Source organism: Mchenga conophoros, linkage group LG8 (genome assembly GCF_057382185.1).
Source record: "Mchenga conophoros isolate Kocher_MC1m ecotype Shallow Benthic linkage group LG8, M_conophoros_male_GT1.1, whole genome shotgun sequence".
In the NCBI taxonomy this organism is placed as follows: Eukaryota; Metazoa; Chordata; class Actinopteri; order Cichliformes; family Cichlidae; genus Mchenga; species Mchenga conophoros.
This window is the reverse complement of record NC_140533.1, coordinates 4,602,235-4,614,928: the sequence shown is the minus strand read 5'-3', so window position 1 is coordinate 4,614,928 and position 12,694 is coordinate 4,602,235. Positions and strand designations below refer to the sequence as shown.

At 39.9% G+C, this 12,694-nt stretch overlaps 1 protein-coding gene across 2 annotated transcripts; it reads right to left on the bottom strand.

Moving 5' to 3' along the window:
- Positions 1 to 105: 105 nt before the first annotated feature.
- Positions 106 to 12,611, bottom strand: wdr45b (WD repeat domain 45B). Of its 2 annotated transcripts, none has more exons than XM_085283664.1 (10): positions 12,246 to 12,611; positions 11,130 to 11,204; positions 9,707 to 9,808; positions 9,131 to 9,218; positions 8,764 to 8,858; positions 8,303 to 8,493; positions 8,110 to 8,195; positions 5,525 to 5,626; positions 5,272 to 5,393; positions 106 to 3,211 (listed from the first exon to the last, which is right to left on the bottom strand). In XM_085283664.1, exons 1-10 carry the CDS (start codon positions 12,310 to 12,312, stop codon positions 3,105 to 3,107), a joined length of 1,035 nt encoding a protein of 344 aa, XP_085139790.1. In that variant the 5' UTR covers positions 12,313 to 12,611; the 3' UTR covers positions 106 to 3,104. The 2 variants fall into 2 exon arrangements, with proteins under 2 accessions (XP_085139790.1, XP_085139791.1); XM_085283665.1 differs by lacking the exon at positions 12,246 to 12,611 and adding an exon at positions 11,769 to 11,919.
- Between the last annotated feature and the right edge of the window lie 83 nt (positions 12,612 to 12,694).

The window sequence follows — 12,694 nt, the reverse complement described above, 5'->3', positions numbered from 1 at the left end:
GTGATTAAAAACAGCAGTAAGACAGTCAACAGTTACACAGATTCAGTGTGTTACATGTGGTTTCCACGTCACAGTAGGCATGAAACAGCACATTATTATAACTGAAAAATTTTAAAAATTTTATTCACAAATTTAAATGCAGGTTTTACAATCATTCTGCGTGTGTAAGAAGCAGGTTGGCTTTTCAGTTTGTGCAGCATCCCTCCTGTAGTCAGTACCCGCCAAGTCCCGTGTATATTCAGCGTTACACCTACAAAAGTACAATGCGACCCAAAAAGTGACACACGTGTTGTAAATTTTGCAATGAATCAACAAAATGTTGTCAAGCAGCTGACAAATGGAGAGAGAGGGGGGAAAACAGCACCCATTAACAGCGTGGCTTATACAAGTTCAACCGAGTTGGATCCACACTGAGATGTCCCATTTATGAATGAAAGATGGCGCCGGTGAGGTCGGCTGCCGTCACGACTGCTCCGACCACTTTTTCTTTATCTTTGTTTTTTAAGTTAGTTTTCAGCGTTTCTAAATCGGCAAAATCATCACCATTGGGTACATTAGGTATGACAGTGACACTCTTGTTTCTATTGGTATACAATGTACTCACAATTCGAAGTTTTTAACTCCGGATCCGAGCTGGCCGAGTGAGATCTTACCCTTCATTCTAATTTGTGTTGTACAGTTATTTCATTTTTAACCTTAATTTATATTTTATTCCTTCCTAGTTAAATTTACCCTTTTTAATTTTTCATATTTATTTCCTATCTTATTCATAGCCTTTTCCTTTTTTGTTTTCTTTAGGTCACGAGCAGTTGTCCAAGCATTTCACTACATATCGTACTGTGTATGACTGTGTACGTGACAAATAAAATTTGAATTTGAATTTATGGCCCAACAAACAACACAGCACTTCACTTTGCATTAGCTGAATTAGCTTCAGAGTGAAGAGGTGAAGTTACTTTTACCAAAAATAACGTGGTGATCTTTAGGGACATTTCTGATTAATCATACTGGGCTGAATATTGAATACAAGTGCATTCTTAAAGCAAATTTTAAATGTTACAGTTGATCTCAGCTGCTGCTAGCAAACTTTTTTTTGTTATTTATTAAGGAAATATATTTGTTTGGCTATTAAGCTCCCTGTTGTGGCAGAAACATTCACTCAACATTCACTTTTAACATTTCAGCATTTTGGTAAATGTGGATTTTTTGCAAAAAGATTTGAATATTCTAGAGGTAAACAGAAAACTAAGGCTAGCAGCTAGTTAGCTTTTTCTTTTTTATATTATACACATGCAAAAATAAATTTTCTATTTGAACACTTAAAGTTGTTTCATGACCTCAATTACTGAACTAGAAGGTGTTTATTAGAAGGGCTGGTTAGTGACTTGTTTTACTTTTCAACAAAGCTGTGCTAATTATTTCCACTCTTTCTGCTTTACTTAGCTAAACTGCTACCAGCCAAAGCTTTTGATTCACCGTACAGACTTAAGAGTATTACTCTTTTCACTGAACTCCCACTTTGAAAAAAAAGAAAAGAAAAAGGACTTTGCTTTCACAAACTGAACAAATTAAATAAATAAATAAATAATCAAAATGTGGAGATAATGCTGAGTCACTTGAATGCCAAGGCTTCATTATCTATCGGGTAAATGGGATGCTAAGACTAGAAGCCAGTTACCTTAAATTAGCATAAGTTTAAACAGGAAAAACTCTGCTAGTTTCTATATAGAGAAATTACAGTCAACTAGTCTTCTGTCATCCTCTTTTTGAGTTTGTAACAAGAACTAAATGTATTTATTGTCAAAGTGCAAAATGTGGGCCAAACCAACTGAGTATCAATTTTGCTGGAACTTTTGTTTTTACCTTTAGTGCCCGGGAAACTCTTTTAAACTCTTTTAATAACAACCAATAATTTTCCTTCTTTCCATTTGTGAAAAATTAGTGCCATTAAAAAAATGTCATGTCGTTTGCTACAATCAGTCAACAAAGCTGACATGTCAATTATGTTCCTATGGCAACAAAACTACTACTACTAACCAAAGTGGTGTAAGTAACAGTGACAAAATGTGTTATTTTTACCCTTTTGTTTAAACAAACTGAAAAGCACTGATTGACAGACTTAGACACCTTCATCCAGACCTTATGCTAAGCTAAAGCTAACCAGCTGTGTTCTGTAGCTTCACATTTACCATACAGACATGTATCACTCTTCACTCAACAAGAAGGTAGATAACTATTTACAAATATGCCAAATTCTTTAAGCTGTGTTGATCAGGCAAATATAAAAAAAATCTGCAAAACAAAACAAAAAATAATAATTAAGGAAATTATGTATTGCACAATGTCAAGGACGAGTGATTTCTTTTGCTACTATTCTGTACAGTTTGTGAGTAGAAGTTCTGTCTGGCAGGTTGTGTATATACAATGTCTACAAGAAAATTTAGTAATACTAAGGTGGCATTCTGTTTGGGGCTGTAGATGTTTCTGCAGATAATTAAGACCAAAGTGAAGAAAAACAGTCATCTTCATTCTGATCCTGCTTTTAAACGCTTAGTATGGTACACTAGTATACACAAATACTTGATATATATGAGACAACAATATGTGCACACATACAGATTCTCTCCAGTTTCAGAGGCACTCCCTATTGTTAGGTCAGGTGGTGTTAGTTGACAAAAATCTCTAAATTCTCATTCTAACTATCAGAATCATCTGTGTGATTAAAAATATCCATCCTTTGTAAATTCCTCGGAAGACGTCTTAAAAAGCGGCAAGTTGTCCTTTCAAAAAATAACTTTGTCTTTTATATTCCCCTTGTGTTTTGTTTAGGAGGAAATCGTCCGTGTCCCTCAGTGCAGGTCGATGAAATCTGAATCACTGTTCATACCTCCAGCCAACCACCTTTCCATAGAGGCCCCCTCCCACCCCAAAAAATTCCTTTTTTCTTTTTCCTTGTTCTCCCTTCATTTAATGCTCTTTTTACAGAGTCTGTCAAGATAGCGAGAAGTGAAACAAAAAACTTCTCTAACTGCCTTGAAAATAAAAAGACTGTAGAGAAAAACAAAACAGGTTGTTTAATAGGAAGTCTGAAGAGAGGTCAAAGGTCATATTTTCTCATCGGTCATCTCCAGGAACTGGGCATACACATCTCTGGAACACTCTCCTTTTTGGTTGAACAGAAACTTGTAGTAGCTGCCATCAGCACAAATAGCTATAAATTGAGGAGAAGGAGAAAAAAATTAAAAATGAGTGTTTGTACCAATACCACACACAGAATTCACCACATGGTACTACATCAGATTAGGAAGTTATAAAAATTACAAAATATTGCTTTTTCGTGATTGACAGACTATTCAATTCAATTTTATTTATATAGCGCCAAATCACAACAAAAGTCAGACATGACCAAACACTGCTCCTCAGTGAATCAGGCACTAGCTAGTTTCCAGGAAGAGAAGGTGAATAGCTGATGGGTACCAAATTCACAAAGGCCTATTTACTTGACTCTACTTGGCTTTTAGGGTTTTCCATTAGGTGGTAGCACCTTACCAGGTACCTAGTAGTGATGTCACTGAATGAGTCATGAGAGTGCCTCCATCACAAGAATCAAACCTGCCACTTTTAAACCTGGCAATGAAGAAAATAGTCTGCCTTGCCATAACGACTCAAGGTGGTGTTCAATTGTAATTGAAAACTACAAACAAGCAGAACAGAGTTGAGTGGGTTCTAGTGGAAAAGAGGCAAAAATAGGCAAAACTAAAATGTGTAAAATGACAGCATCTATAACTTATGTTATGTAAAGACTCTACAATAATACAGAGGAAGCAGAGAAAACCCCAACGATCATATGACCCCCTATTAGCGAGCGCTTTGCCAACAGTGGGAAGGAAAAACTCCCTTTAAACAGGAAGAAACCTCCAGAAAAACCAGGCTCATGGAGGTGCGGCCATCTACCATGACCAGCTTGGGGTGAAGGAAGGAAGACGGGACAAAGACACACCATGGAAGAGAGCCAGAGAAGCAGCAGTACAACTAAAACTCAGTGACTGATTGTGCGCTTTGTGCCCATACAAGTCAATCTCACAAGAGTGAGAAAAGACCAATAAATTCAAACGTTTGTTGTGATCTAATGAGCTCTCTCAAACGCAACATCAGGTTTAGGCAATTAGGACACAACATGAAATAAAATCATAGCAAACTGTCCAAGACACCCATTTTTGTTCATCTTATTCCTCACATACAGAGTCTTGAACGATCAGCCCCACCAATCATATAGCACAGATTTCATCGTATATTAGTAAATAAACCCAGTATAGCACTTCACTTTTAGACTGCAGGCTGACATATGGGTCCTAGAATTTCCAAAAGTAGAACTGAGGCAGAGTCTTCAGCTGTTCTTGTGGAACCATGATCTTCAGGGCACCCTGAATATCCATTATGATGCTATGGGCTTTGTTTTGACAGTTGAAGATAAAAGAACCAAACACTTAAAGCAAGTTTTTCGTCCATGGATTAAGCCATGAAACAACATGTGTGTAATCAAGCTGTTTTTTAATGAGAGCAGCACTTGAGCCTTAGCTGAAACGCTTAGAGCTGAAGTCATTTGTGGAACTACAATCTATGAGGAAATGTTAACGTGGCTGGAGCTGAGTGTGAGGAGGAAAAGAGAGAAGTCCAGAACATAAACTAAAATGTTTTTAAAAGAAAGATATAGAGAGACAATAAGCTAGCTACAATAAAAATACATTTTAAGACGATATTTTGTTATAGCCATCCAGAGTTGCTGTGTAAAACAGACTAAAATCAGTGCCATCCCTCCCCATTCTGCTGGTCAGATGATATTAAACTAGAGCTTTGTGGCCACAGAGACGCTGCTTATGTTTGGAGAAACAAGGAAGAGGCATCTAACCTATGGAGCACTGCCCCACAGAGTGAAACACGGTGGAGGTATTGGGGATGCTTCAGTGCATCTGGAACTGGGAATCTAACAAGGTAGAAGGAATCATGAAGAAAAAAGGATATGTGAAGATTTTGAAAGAAAACCTGAAGCAGTCAGGAGCAAAACTGAATATTCTTGTTTCTGTGTGCAAAGTAGAAAAATGCAAACATCCAAATCAAACTAGGGTGTTTGGAAAAGCTGTTAGAAAGCATTCACTCTGTTTAACAGGTTGGGGTAATAATTCTGTCCTCGTCTGCAACTGTCAAACACTGTTACATGATCAGACGATGAGTTGGACATTACAGAAAATATCACATGTGTCTGGAACCTACCTATGACGGCATTGGGCTCTGTTCCAAAGGCACACACACAGGGAGAGCCTGAGGGGACCTGGAACTTGGAGAAGCTCCACTTAGAGCTGAAATATTTAGGCAGGAAGCTGGCTGAGGCCAAGCTGCAGAGACAAAGATAAACAGGGTGTTTTAGGCTTTATGTTTATAACACTGCATCGGATTTAATTACTACGCAACAGATTCTTCTCATCATCCAAGTTCAGAAAAAAGAAACACTTAAGCAAAGACCAACCTTGACTGTTTGTTCCTTTTTGGGTCCTCTGCAGCAAATATGTGCACTGTGCCATGGTCACTGGACACACAGATGAGGGACGCGTCCTGATTAAAATTAATGCTGAAAAGACAGTAGACCAAGAAAATAACACACTTTCAGTGACTCAGATACACAGAGGGACAAAGTAAAACCTGCAAACTGGTTGCTCTATTAATGAGTGTGCGACACAGTAAGTACATTCCATTAAAGCTTTGCTAGACAGGCACTGAAAGATATAGTTAAAGCTTTCAAAACAGTACAGCCCATACCCTGATTTCTTCCTAAGACCAAATTATATGGGAATCCCTCCTGTAGACTCATCACCAGCAGGAGGGACCATACTGCCCATTCTGCATATTGTCAGGTGCCCTGTTCAGTCCAATCCCTGGCTATAGAGGCTGGGCTAGGACAAGGAACCTCACCTTTTGGTGGGAAAGGAACTTGAGGCAGTGTGTCAGGGTGAAAGGCACTGGCTAGATAATATTCAGTGTTCAACTCAAGCTAGGACCCTAGAACCAGTCTCTTGAACAGGAGCTGCGTTCCAGTCTGGAGCTGAATTCATTAAAAGGCAACAGGCAGTGATGGGTACCTCGGCTCGGCTCAATTGACACCCCTTCTCAACGAGAAGTCTGGGCTCGGGTGAGGCTGACTGCTGAAGATATCTACCTATTCGGAACCATGATAACAGGGTTCTGGCGGATCGGAGCTGGCTTGGCCCAGGCTTATCGAAGAATTAAGGAAGCGGAACCGGCTGTTCAAACCCCACAAGGCTGCCCGCTGGGATTGAAATGATGGGAAGAGGCGTGAGTTTCTCAAAATGGGCTCATTGAGTGCAGCACGGAGAAGATCTTGGAGAACGCACGGCTGCCGTGAATACTCAGAACAAGACCTCTGAGTGAAAAACTGGATTACATCTGGAGGGTCTAGCTCGAATAACACCTTTGAGCGCAAATTCGAACACATCTTGGGGAAGTGCACTGCGGTCGTGAGTTCTCAGAACCTGCTCTTTGAGCAAAAAGAACGACAACATCACGGAACGTAAGTTTGGATAACATCATAGGAAGCTCGTGGCTCTCCAACGGGAGATTGAGAGACCAGTGTTGGACTGTTAGAACAGCTTTGAAATTCATATGAGTTGTTCGCACTAAAGTAAAAACCATCATCACTTCATGCGGAGACCCTCTCGGCGCCAGCGGCGGTCTCAAGGCTGGAGCTGAACAACAACACCCTGATAACGACTGTGTTGAGTCTGTTCCTTCCCATTCCATGCAAGGCCACCTGGGTTGGCTGGAAGACTGTTTACTTAGCCTAGCAGGGCGAAGGACACTGTCTCAGCTGAACTCTGGACACGCACACACATACATATACACTGATATGCACACACTCATCCCCCCTCCCTTTCCAAACGCCTTCGACGCTTATTCCCTTCCGATGCTGACGGTGGATCAAGGAGACCAGCGCACAGGCTGCAGGCCCGGATGTACTGTCTAATTCGGCTGTCTCTAACCCTTTACCCACCCCTGTTGCTTGTCATGTGTTTCTTTGGTGTATTAAGAGTTTTTTCATGTGCTATGTGCAGAGGTGTCTTTTTTTCTGTTCTCAAACTGATCTCCCTGTTGGAGCTCAGTCTGGGGGGAGTTATTTTTTTCTCCTTATCTTTCCTCATGTGGTGCATTTTCCATTGTTATACCTCTCTGACCTGTCTTCCCCATGTGATGTTTGTGTAATGTATGTATGGTCAGAAGGGTAAGTCGGCGCTGGCAAAGGTCGGCAGCCTTAACCCAATTTCCTTCGGGGTCAACCTTCAGGATCAATAAAGTTTTATTGAATTGAATTGAATAACTGTACAGTTACAATGAAGGCTTGGTCCACATTGTTAAGTCCAAGCTGGACTTATTCCCAGCGGGTGGCTGGACCTCGACAAGAGCTGCCTTTTTTCTCTGATTCTTTTCATAATTTTTATGGACAGAATTTCTAGCATAGCCAGGTTGCAGACAACTTTAGTGGGCTCAGTATCACATCTCTACATTTTACAGATGACATGGTTCTCTAAGCCTCGAGCTAACCTCCAGCTAGCACTACGGCGGTTCACAGGAGAGTGTAAAGCGACAGGAAGGAAAATTAACACTTCCAAATCTGAGGTTATGGTTCTCAGCCAAAAAAGGGTGGAGTGCCCTGTCTGGGCCAAGGACAAGCGGCTGCCTGTGGAGGACTTAAGTATCTTGGCGCCTTGTTCACGAGTGAGGGAAGTGGGAGATTGAAAGACAGATTGTAGTGGTCCGCTGTGATAAACAAAAAGCTGAGCATAAAATCAAAGTTGTCGATTTATTGGTTAGTCTATGTTCCTACACACAGAATGAGACTGTTGATACAAGCAGCAAATATTAGCTTTCTCTGAAGGGTGGCTGGTCTTTGACTTAAAGATAGGGTAAGACGTTCAGCCATTCAACAGGAACTCAGAGTAGAGCAACTAGCCCTCCACATTGACAGAGCTAGCTTGCTAACTTATTATTTAATCATTTTGACATGTTTCTCATGCTGTTAGCATTGTGCTAAGCACTTACCAGTAAATGTTAGCTGCCTGTGAGCCTCGTCTTAGCTCCTGTATGAGCTGACCTGCAGATGTGTCAAAAATTCTAATGAGTGTCCCCTGTGGAAATATAACACAGAACACAGGTTAGTAAGAAATACAGCAAAATACACAACTGAAGGAGTGTCCCTTTACTACTACTTTACTTAATTTTCTAAAGTCCGTACTTTCTCTGATGCAGTAGCTATTCTTGTGCCCTGAAGGTTGAGCGCTATGCAGCACAGTGCCCCCTCATGGGCAGGGATGTCAACTGGAGGCTTCTCTGTGTTGGCAAGGTCCACAATCTGTACGTGGCCTGAATGCGTCCCAGGAAAGGCCAACAGAGAGTTGTTGCTGTTCGGACACAGCACACACAGACCTGAGGAGGACAAGGAGAGAAAGCGAGCAAGTGTTGAAAATGTCACACACCTGAAGAACAGTACTTCCACAAAAAAAAAAAAAAAGATTTGTTGCTCTTAAACAAAAGGAACATTTTTAGCCACTGAGCTCAGTTTTTTTTTCACTTATTCTTTTGACCAGAGCAGTAGAACATTTGGGACTACAGTTTTGGTGATTAATACGTTTCCAAAGAATCAGCATGGTTTAATAGCTTGAGCAAGTCACAGTTTTATTCAAAGGGTAAACTGACCTTTGGGATTGTAGCAGGTCTCAAACACATGTAGCTGATGTGGGTTGTGGGTAAAGGTGAACACTTTGATCATTGAGTCAAGGACCACCACAATCCTAAGAACCAGGGACAACCGACACACAAGCAAAAATGTAAACTATTAAGTAATGCCAAAAAAAAGGAAAAACAAAATTTAAGAGTTCATTTTTTGGATTTAAATCTTTATCAGCCTGTCTCACTGATGTTAAGATCCTTTATTTTATTCATTTACTCTTTTTTAAAAATGGAGTGTGAATAAAAACAACCACGCTATCAGCAAACAAAAAGATCAGAATACAAAAAAGAGAAACAAAATCATTAGAAACTGCTGCAATAATAACTGAGCTACCTGTCACGTCGAAGTTTCACTGCTTTTACTTCTGTTGAGAACTCAATCTCAATGACAGTCTTCTTCTTCAGGTCATCCCAGATCATCACTGGAGAACAAAAAAGCCGTCACATATATAAAACATACTGCATGTTCTACAGGAAGTGGCATTTTAGTGTTGCAACATATACAGCATTTAACAGACCTTAGTCATACTGTGCAAAATGTGAAAGTATGGTGGAAAAGTAAAACAAAGGGTTATCTGCCTTGGACCTGGAGATATCCCACCAAACTGATATGTGTTTTGCTTCTTTTCCATTGTAATTTCTCAAAACATTACTTTAAGTACTAACAGCAACATCCCACTGAAATCCATAGTTAACACCCTTTGGAACAAAAGCTGCAGAGTGGACAGGTGAATGTATGCATTTATAATCTGTGGCTTTTAGTACAAATAGCAAACAGGTGAGATTCTCACTGTGTATGACAGAAAAAAAAAGAATCTTTCTTAATATCTAAAAGTGATCATTTGTCAGATTACAGGACTGATTTAAATCCAGTATTGACAGTAAAGCAAACAAAGCTGACAAAACATACCTTTGTTAGTTGGGTACTTGGGTTTCTTGCCTCCTCCCACTAGTGCTAAATAGTTACACCTGAACAGCATCTCCACGTGGCCAACCCCACCCTCGAGGAATTCTGAAAATGACATTAATGGGCAGTAATGTAAAATACTGTAAAATATAGTAAGTGACAGTAGTAGGTAAAAAGAAAAAAACAAACAAAAAACTGCACTGCTTGCAGTCTCTTAACTGTGGGTTAGCTCAGAGAAAGGAGAGACTGCAGACCTAAAGCAGTTAAATTTGAGTTTAAAGAAGTGCAGGTCATGTGCTTGGTCACATGCTGTCTTAGCCATGTGCTGGGTGAAATGTCCTCCATGTTTCAGGACTTGCAATGCAGTTACAACACTGACTTCCTGTGAGCAGCATCCGCCAAGTTCTAACAATTATTTTGCCTTTGTTTTAAATCACTGAACTCTACACTGTATGGTATTCATCGTTTACATTCGATTTAATAATATAAGACTTTCACTCAGATACTGTTTTTCTCTTACTCTATTTTATTGAGCTATACATTGTTTGGCTTTTTTGTGTTGTTTTTACTGCTGTAACACAGGAAATTACCAACTTCTGTGATAAAGCATATCTTATGATTTATTATGTACTAAGAAAATTATTTAAATCAAACTGTAAAGTAAAAATATATCATCACTCACTGTGCCTTCTCATGCAGACAGCTGTATGTAAAGATCTCTGGGTTTCCCCACACATGGACTTTAGTAGGGTGTGTTACCCAGCTATAAAGAAGGCTCCCCAAGTGTACTCTGATACTGGACAATGCCCTCACTCTTATTTTAGGGTCACTTGCTGCTAGACAGCCGGTTCCTGTCCTTCCTATCCAGGCTTTTCAGGGTGCTTTTTTGGTGGTCCTCATTTTCACTCAACTGTCTTGAGTCTTGCAATCAGATAGACTCCAACTCCACAGTCTTTGACTGCAGCCGACAATCCACTTTCACAAGGAATGTCCATCAAGAACTGCAAAAACTGAAGGGGGGCTACTGTCACCAGCTGCAGCCCATGATGGTAGAGGATTTTACTGGAAAGGCAGCACTTATACTCATATATAAGTATGATACTTTTTAATATTTCTAACAAAGTATGGGTGCTTATCCATTCACGTGAACAGACAAGTATGCCCATTGTTAGTGTTAGTCCATTTTTATTATATTTGTCCTCTTCAAATTAAACTAAATCAAGGAATTCTTGTGGAATTTCTTTTCAAAGACTGTTTTCCTGTCACTGACTTCTTTTTAAAATGGTTTAATATTTCCACACTGCTTCTTCTAATCCATTATCTAGTATGTGAGCAAACCAGTGACTGTAGAAAATAGTATTTACAAAGTCTGAGGCGTAAAATCCCTACCAACAAAAAATATGACCAATCTTTGCAGTCATGTTACCTTGTTTCTCCTTCTCTTTGAGAGGATCCGTGTTGTACACACGAAATCCATTCTCCATACCGCAGGCAAAGCATCCTGTAGAGAGACACCGAGGTCAAACAGCAGAAATCACAAGATGAACACAAGGTTAATCCACTGTTGTTGCCATACAATGTGGTTCTCGTAAATGACTTTACAATATCAGGTCATCTCAAGATTTACAGTAATGAGAACGCACTACATGAGGACACTGGGAAGAATGAGATGCATAGACAAGTGCAGCCCTTATATAGAAAGTGTTTGGATCTCTTCTGGAATTCATATGAAACTGCCGCATCATATGTTGACAACGACGACAGTGACGTTTAGTGCCATGGCCCCATAGTGTAGTAACAATAAGTTAACTTCAATCTTCACAAATGTGGCTGACGAGTAACTTTAACAAAAGGTTATGATAGAATCACACTCCAACTTTACGGCCTGTGTAAACGTTGGTGGGTGGGGAGCTAGGAAAATGTCGATTTAACGTAAACTACAAATGAACAACATGTTATCTGTATTTTAGAAAATGGACAGTCATAACGAAAAACTGATCACCGGGAAAGCTAACATAAAATTATGCAATTAAGGTGCATTAATGTCGGTTTAACGTTCATTTACCGAAGGGAGCTGTTAGCATTGCTTAGCTAACACTTGCTGACACCCGTTGTGGTCACAGTAATGACTAGTGCGATAAAAACTTAGCTTATATTAGCATTTGTGCTAAGTTTAAATACAAATCAGTTAGTTAATTTCCTCGTTATAGAATTCGACCATTTTTTATCATGTCTGTAACAATTTTTCTAGTTTCTAATTAAGACTCGATAACTGGTTAGCTGAAAACAAAAACGCTAACTATTTTTCGGATAGGTTAGCCTAAGCTAGTATTAACGTTGAGCGCTTAAAGTTAATGTTTCAAGAAGAGAGAGCACGTAGCCATATTTTCACAATGGACTACAATATGTGAACGTGAAAAACTGCAGTTGTTATTTTAGGTTTTATATTTGAAGACGCTGGCTTAGTAGTGATAGATTAGCATCAACGATGCTCCCAAATCACGTTTGGGAGGACAAACCCCCCCACCACGACGCTTCATACCATGATCCTGGTTAAATCCAGCATAGAGGAGTCCATTCCCGTGCGGATTTGAAGGCAGTAAATTCATTATTGTGACAGAACAACCGAATGCCAAACAGCGGTAACAAGTTAATCCAACAGCTGCTGTCTGAGAAGCTAACTGGCTACCATTCCTCCTGACTGTGCTGAATAGGGAGGAGGAAAACAAACGAGGCTGGTTCCTTCTCAGGAAGCGCTGTCACCAGTCGGGAGATCAAAGAGGGTTTGCACCATCCGCTAGCGCATTCAAGAGACGAGAGCAAATGCTGAAATAATTGCAAAAACTTCGTTTTTACGAAATGTTGCTTTCCGACTTAACTAATAAGCGCGTTTTTAAGATCCAAGGGAAAGTCCATCAATATGTAATCCCATCCCATTCTATTGCCCTACAGTTATACGTAATATATACCAAGCACCACGGTTTAATCTGT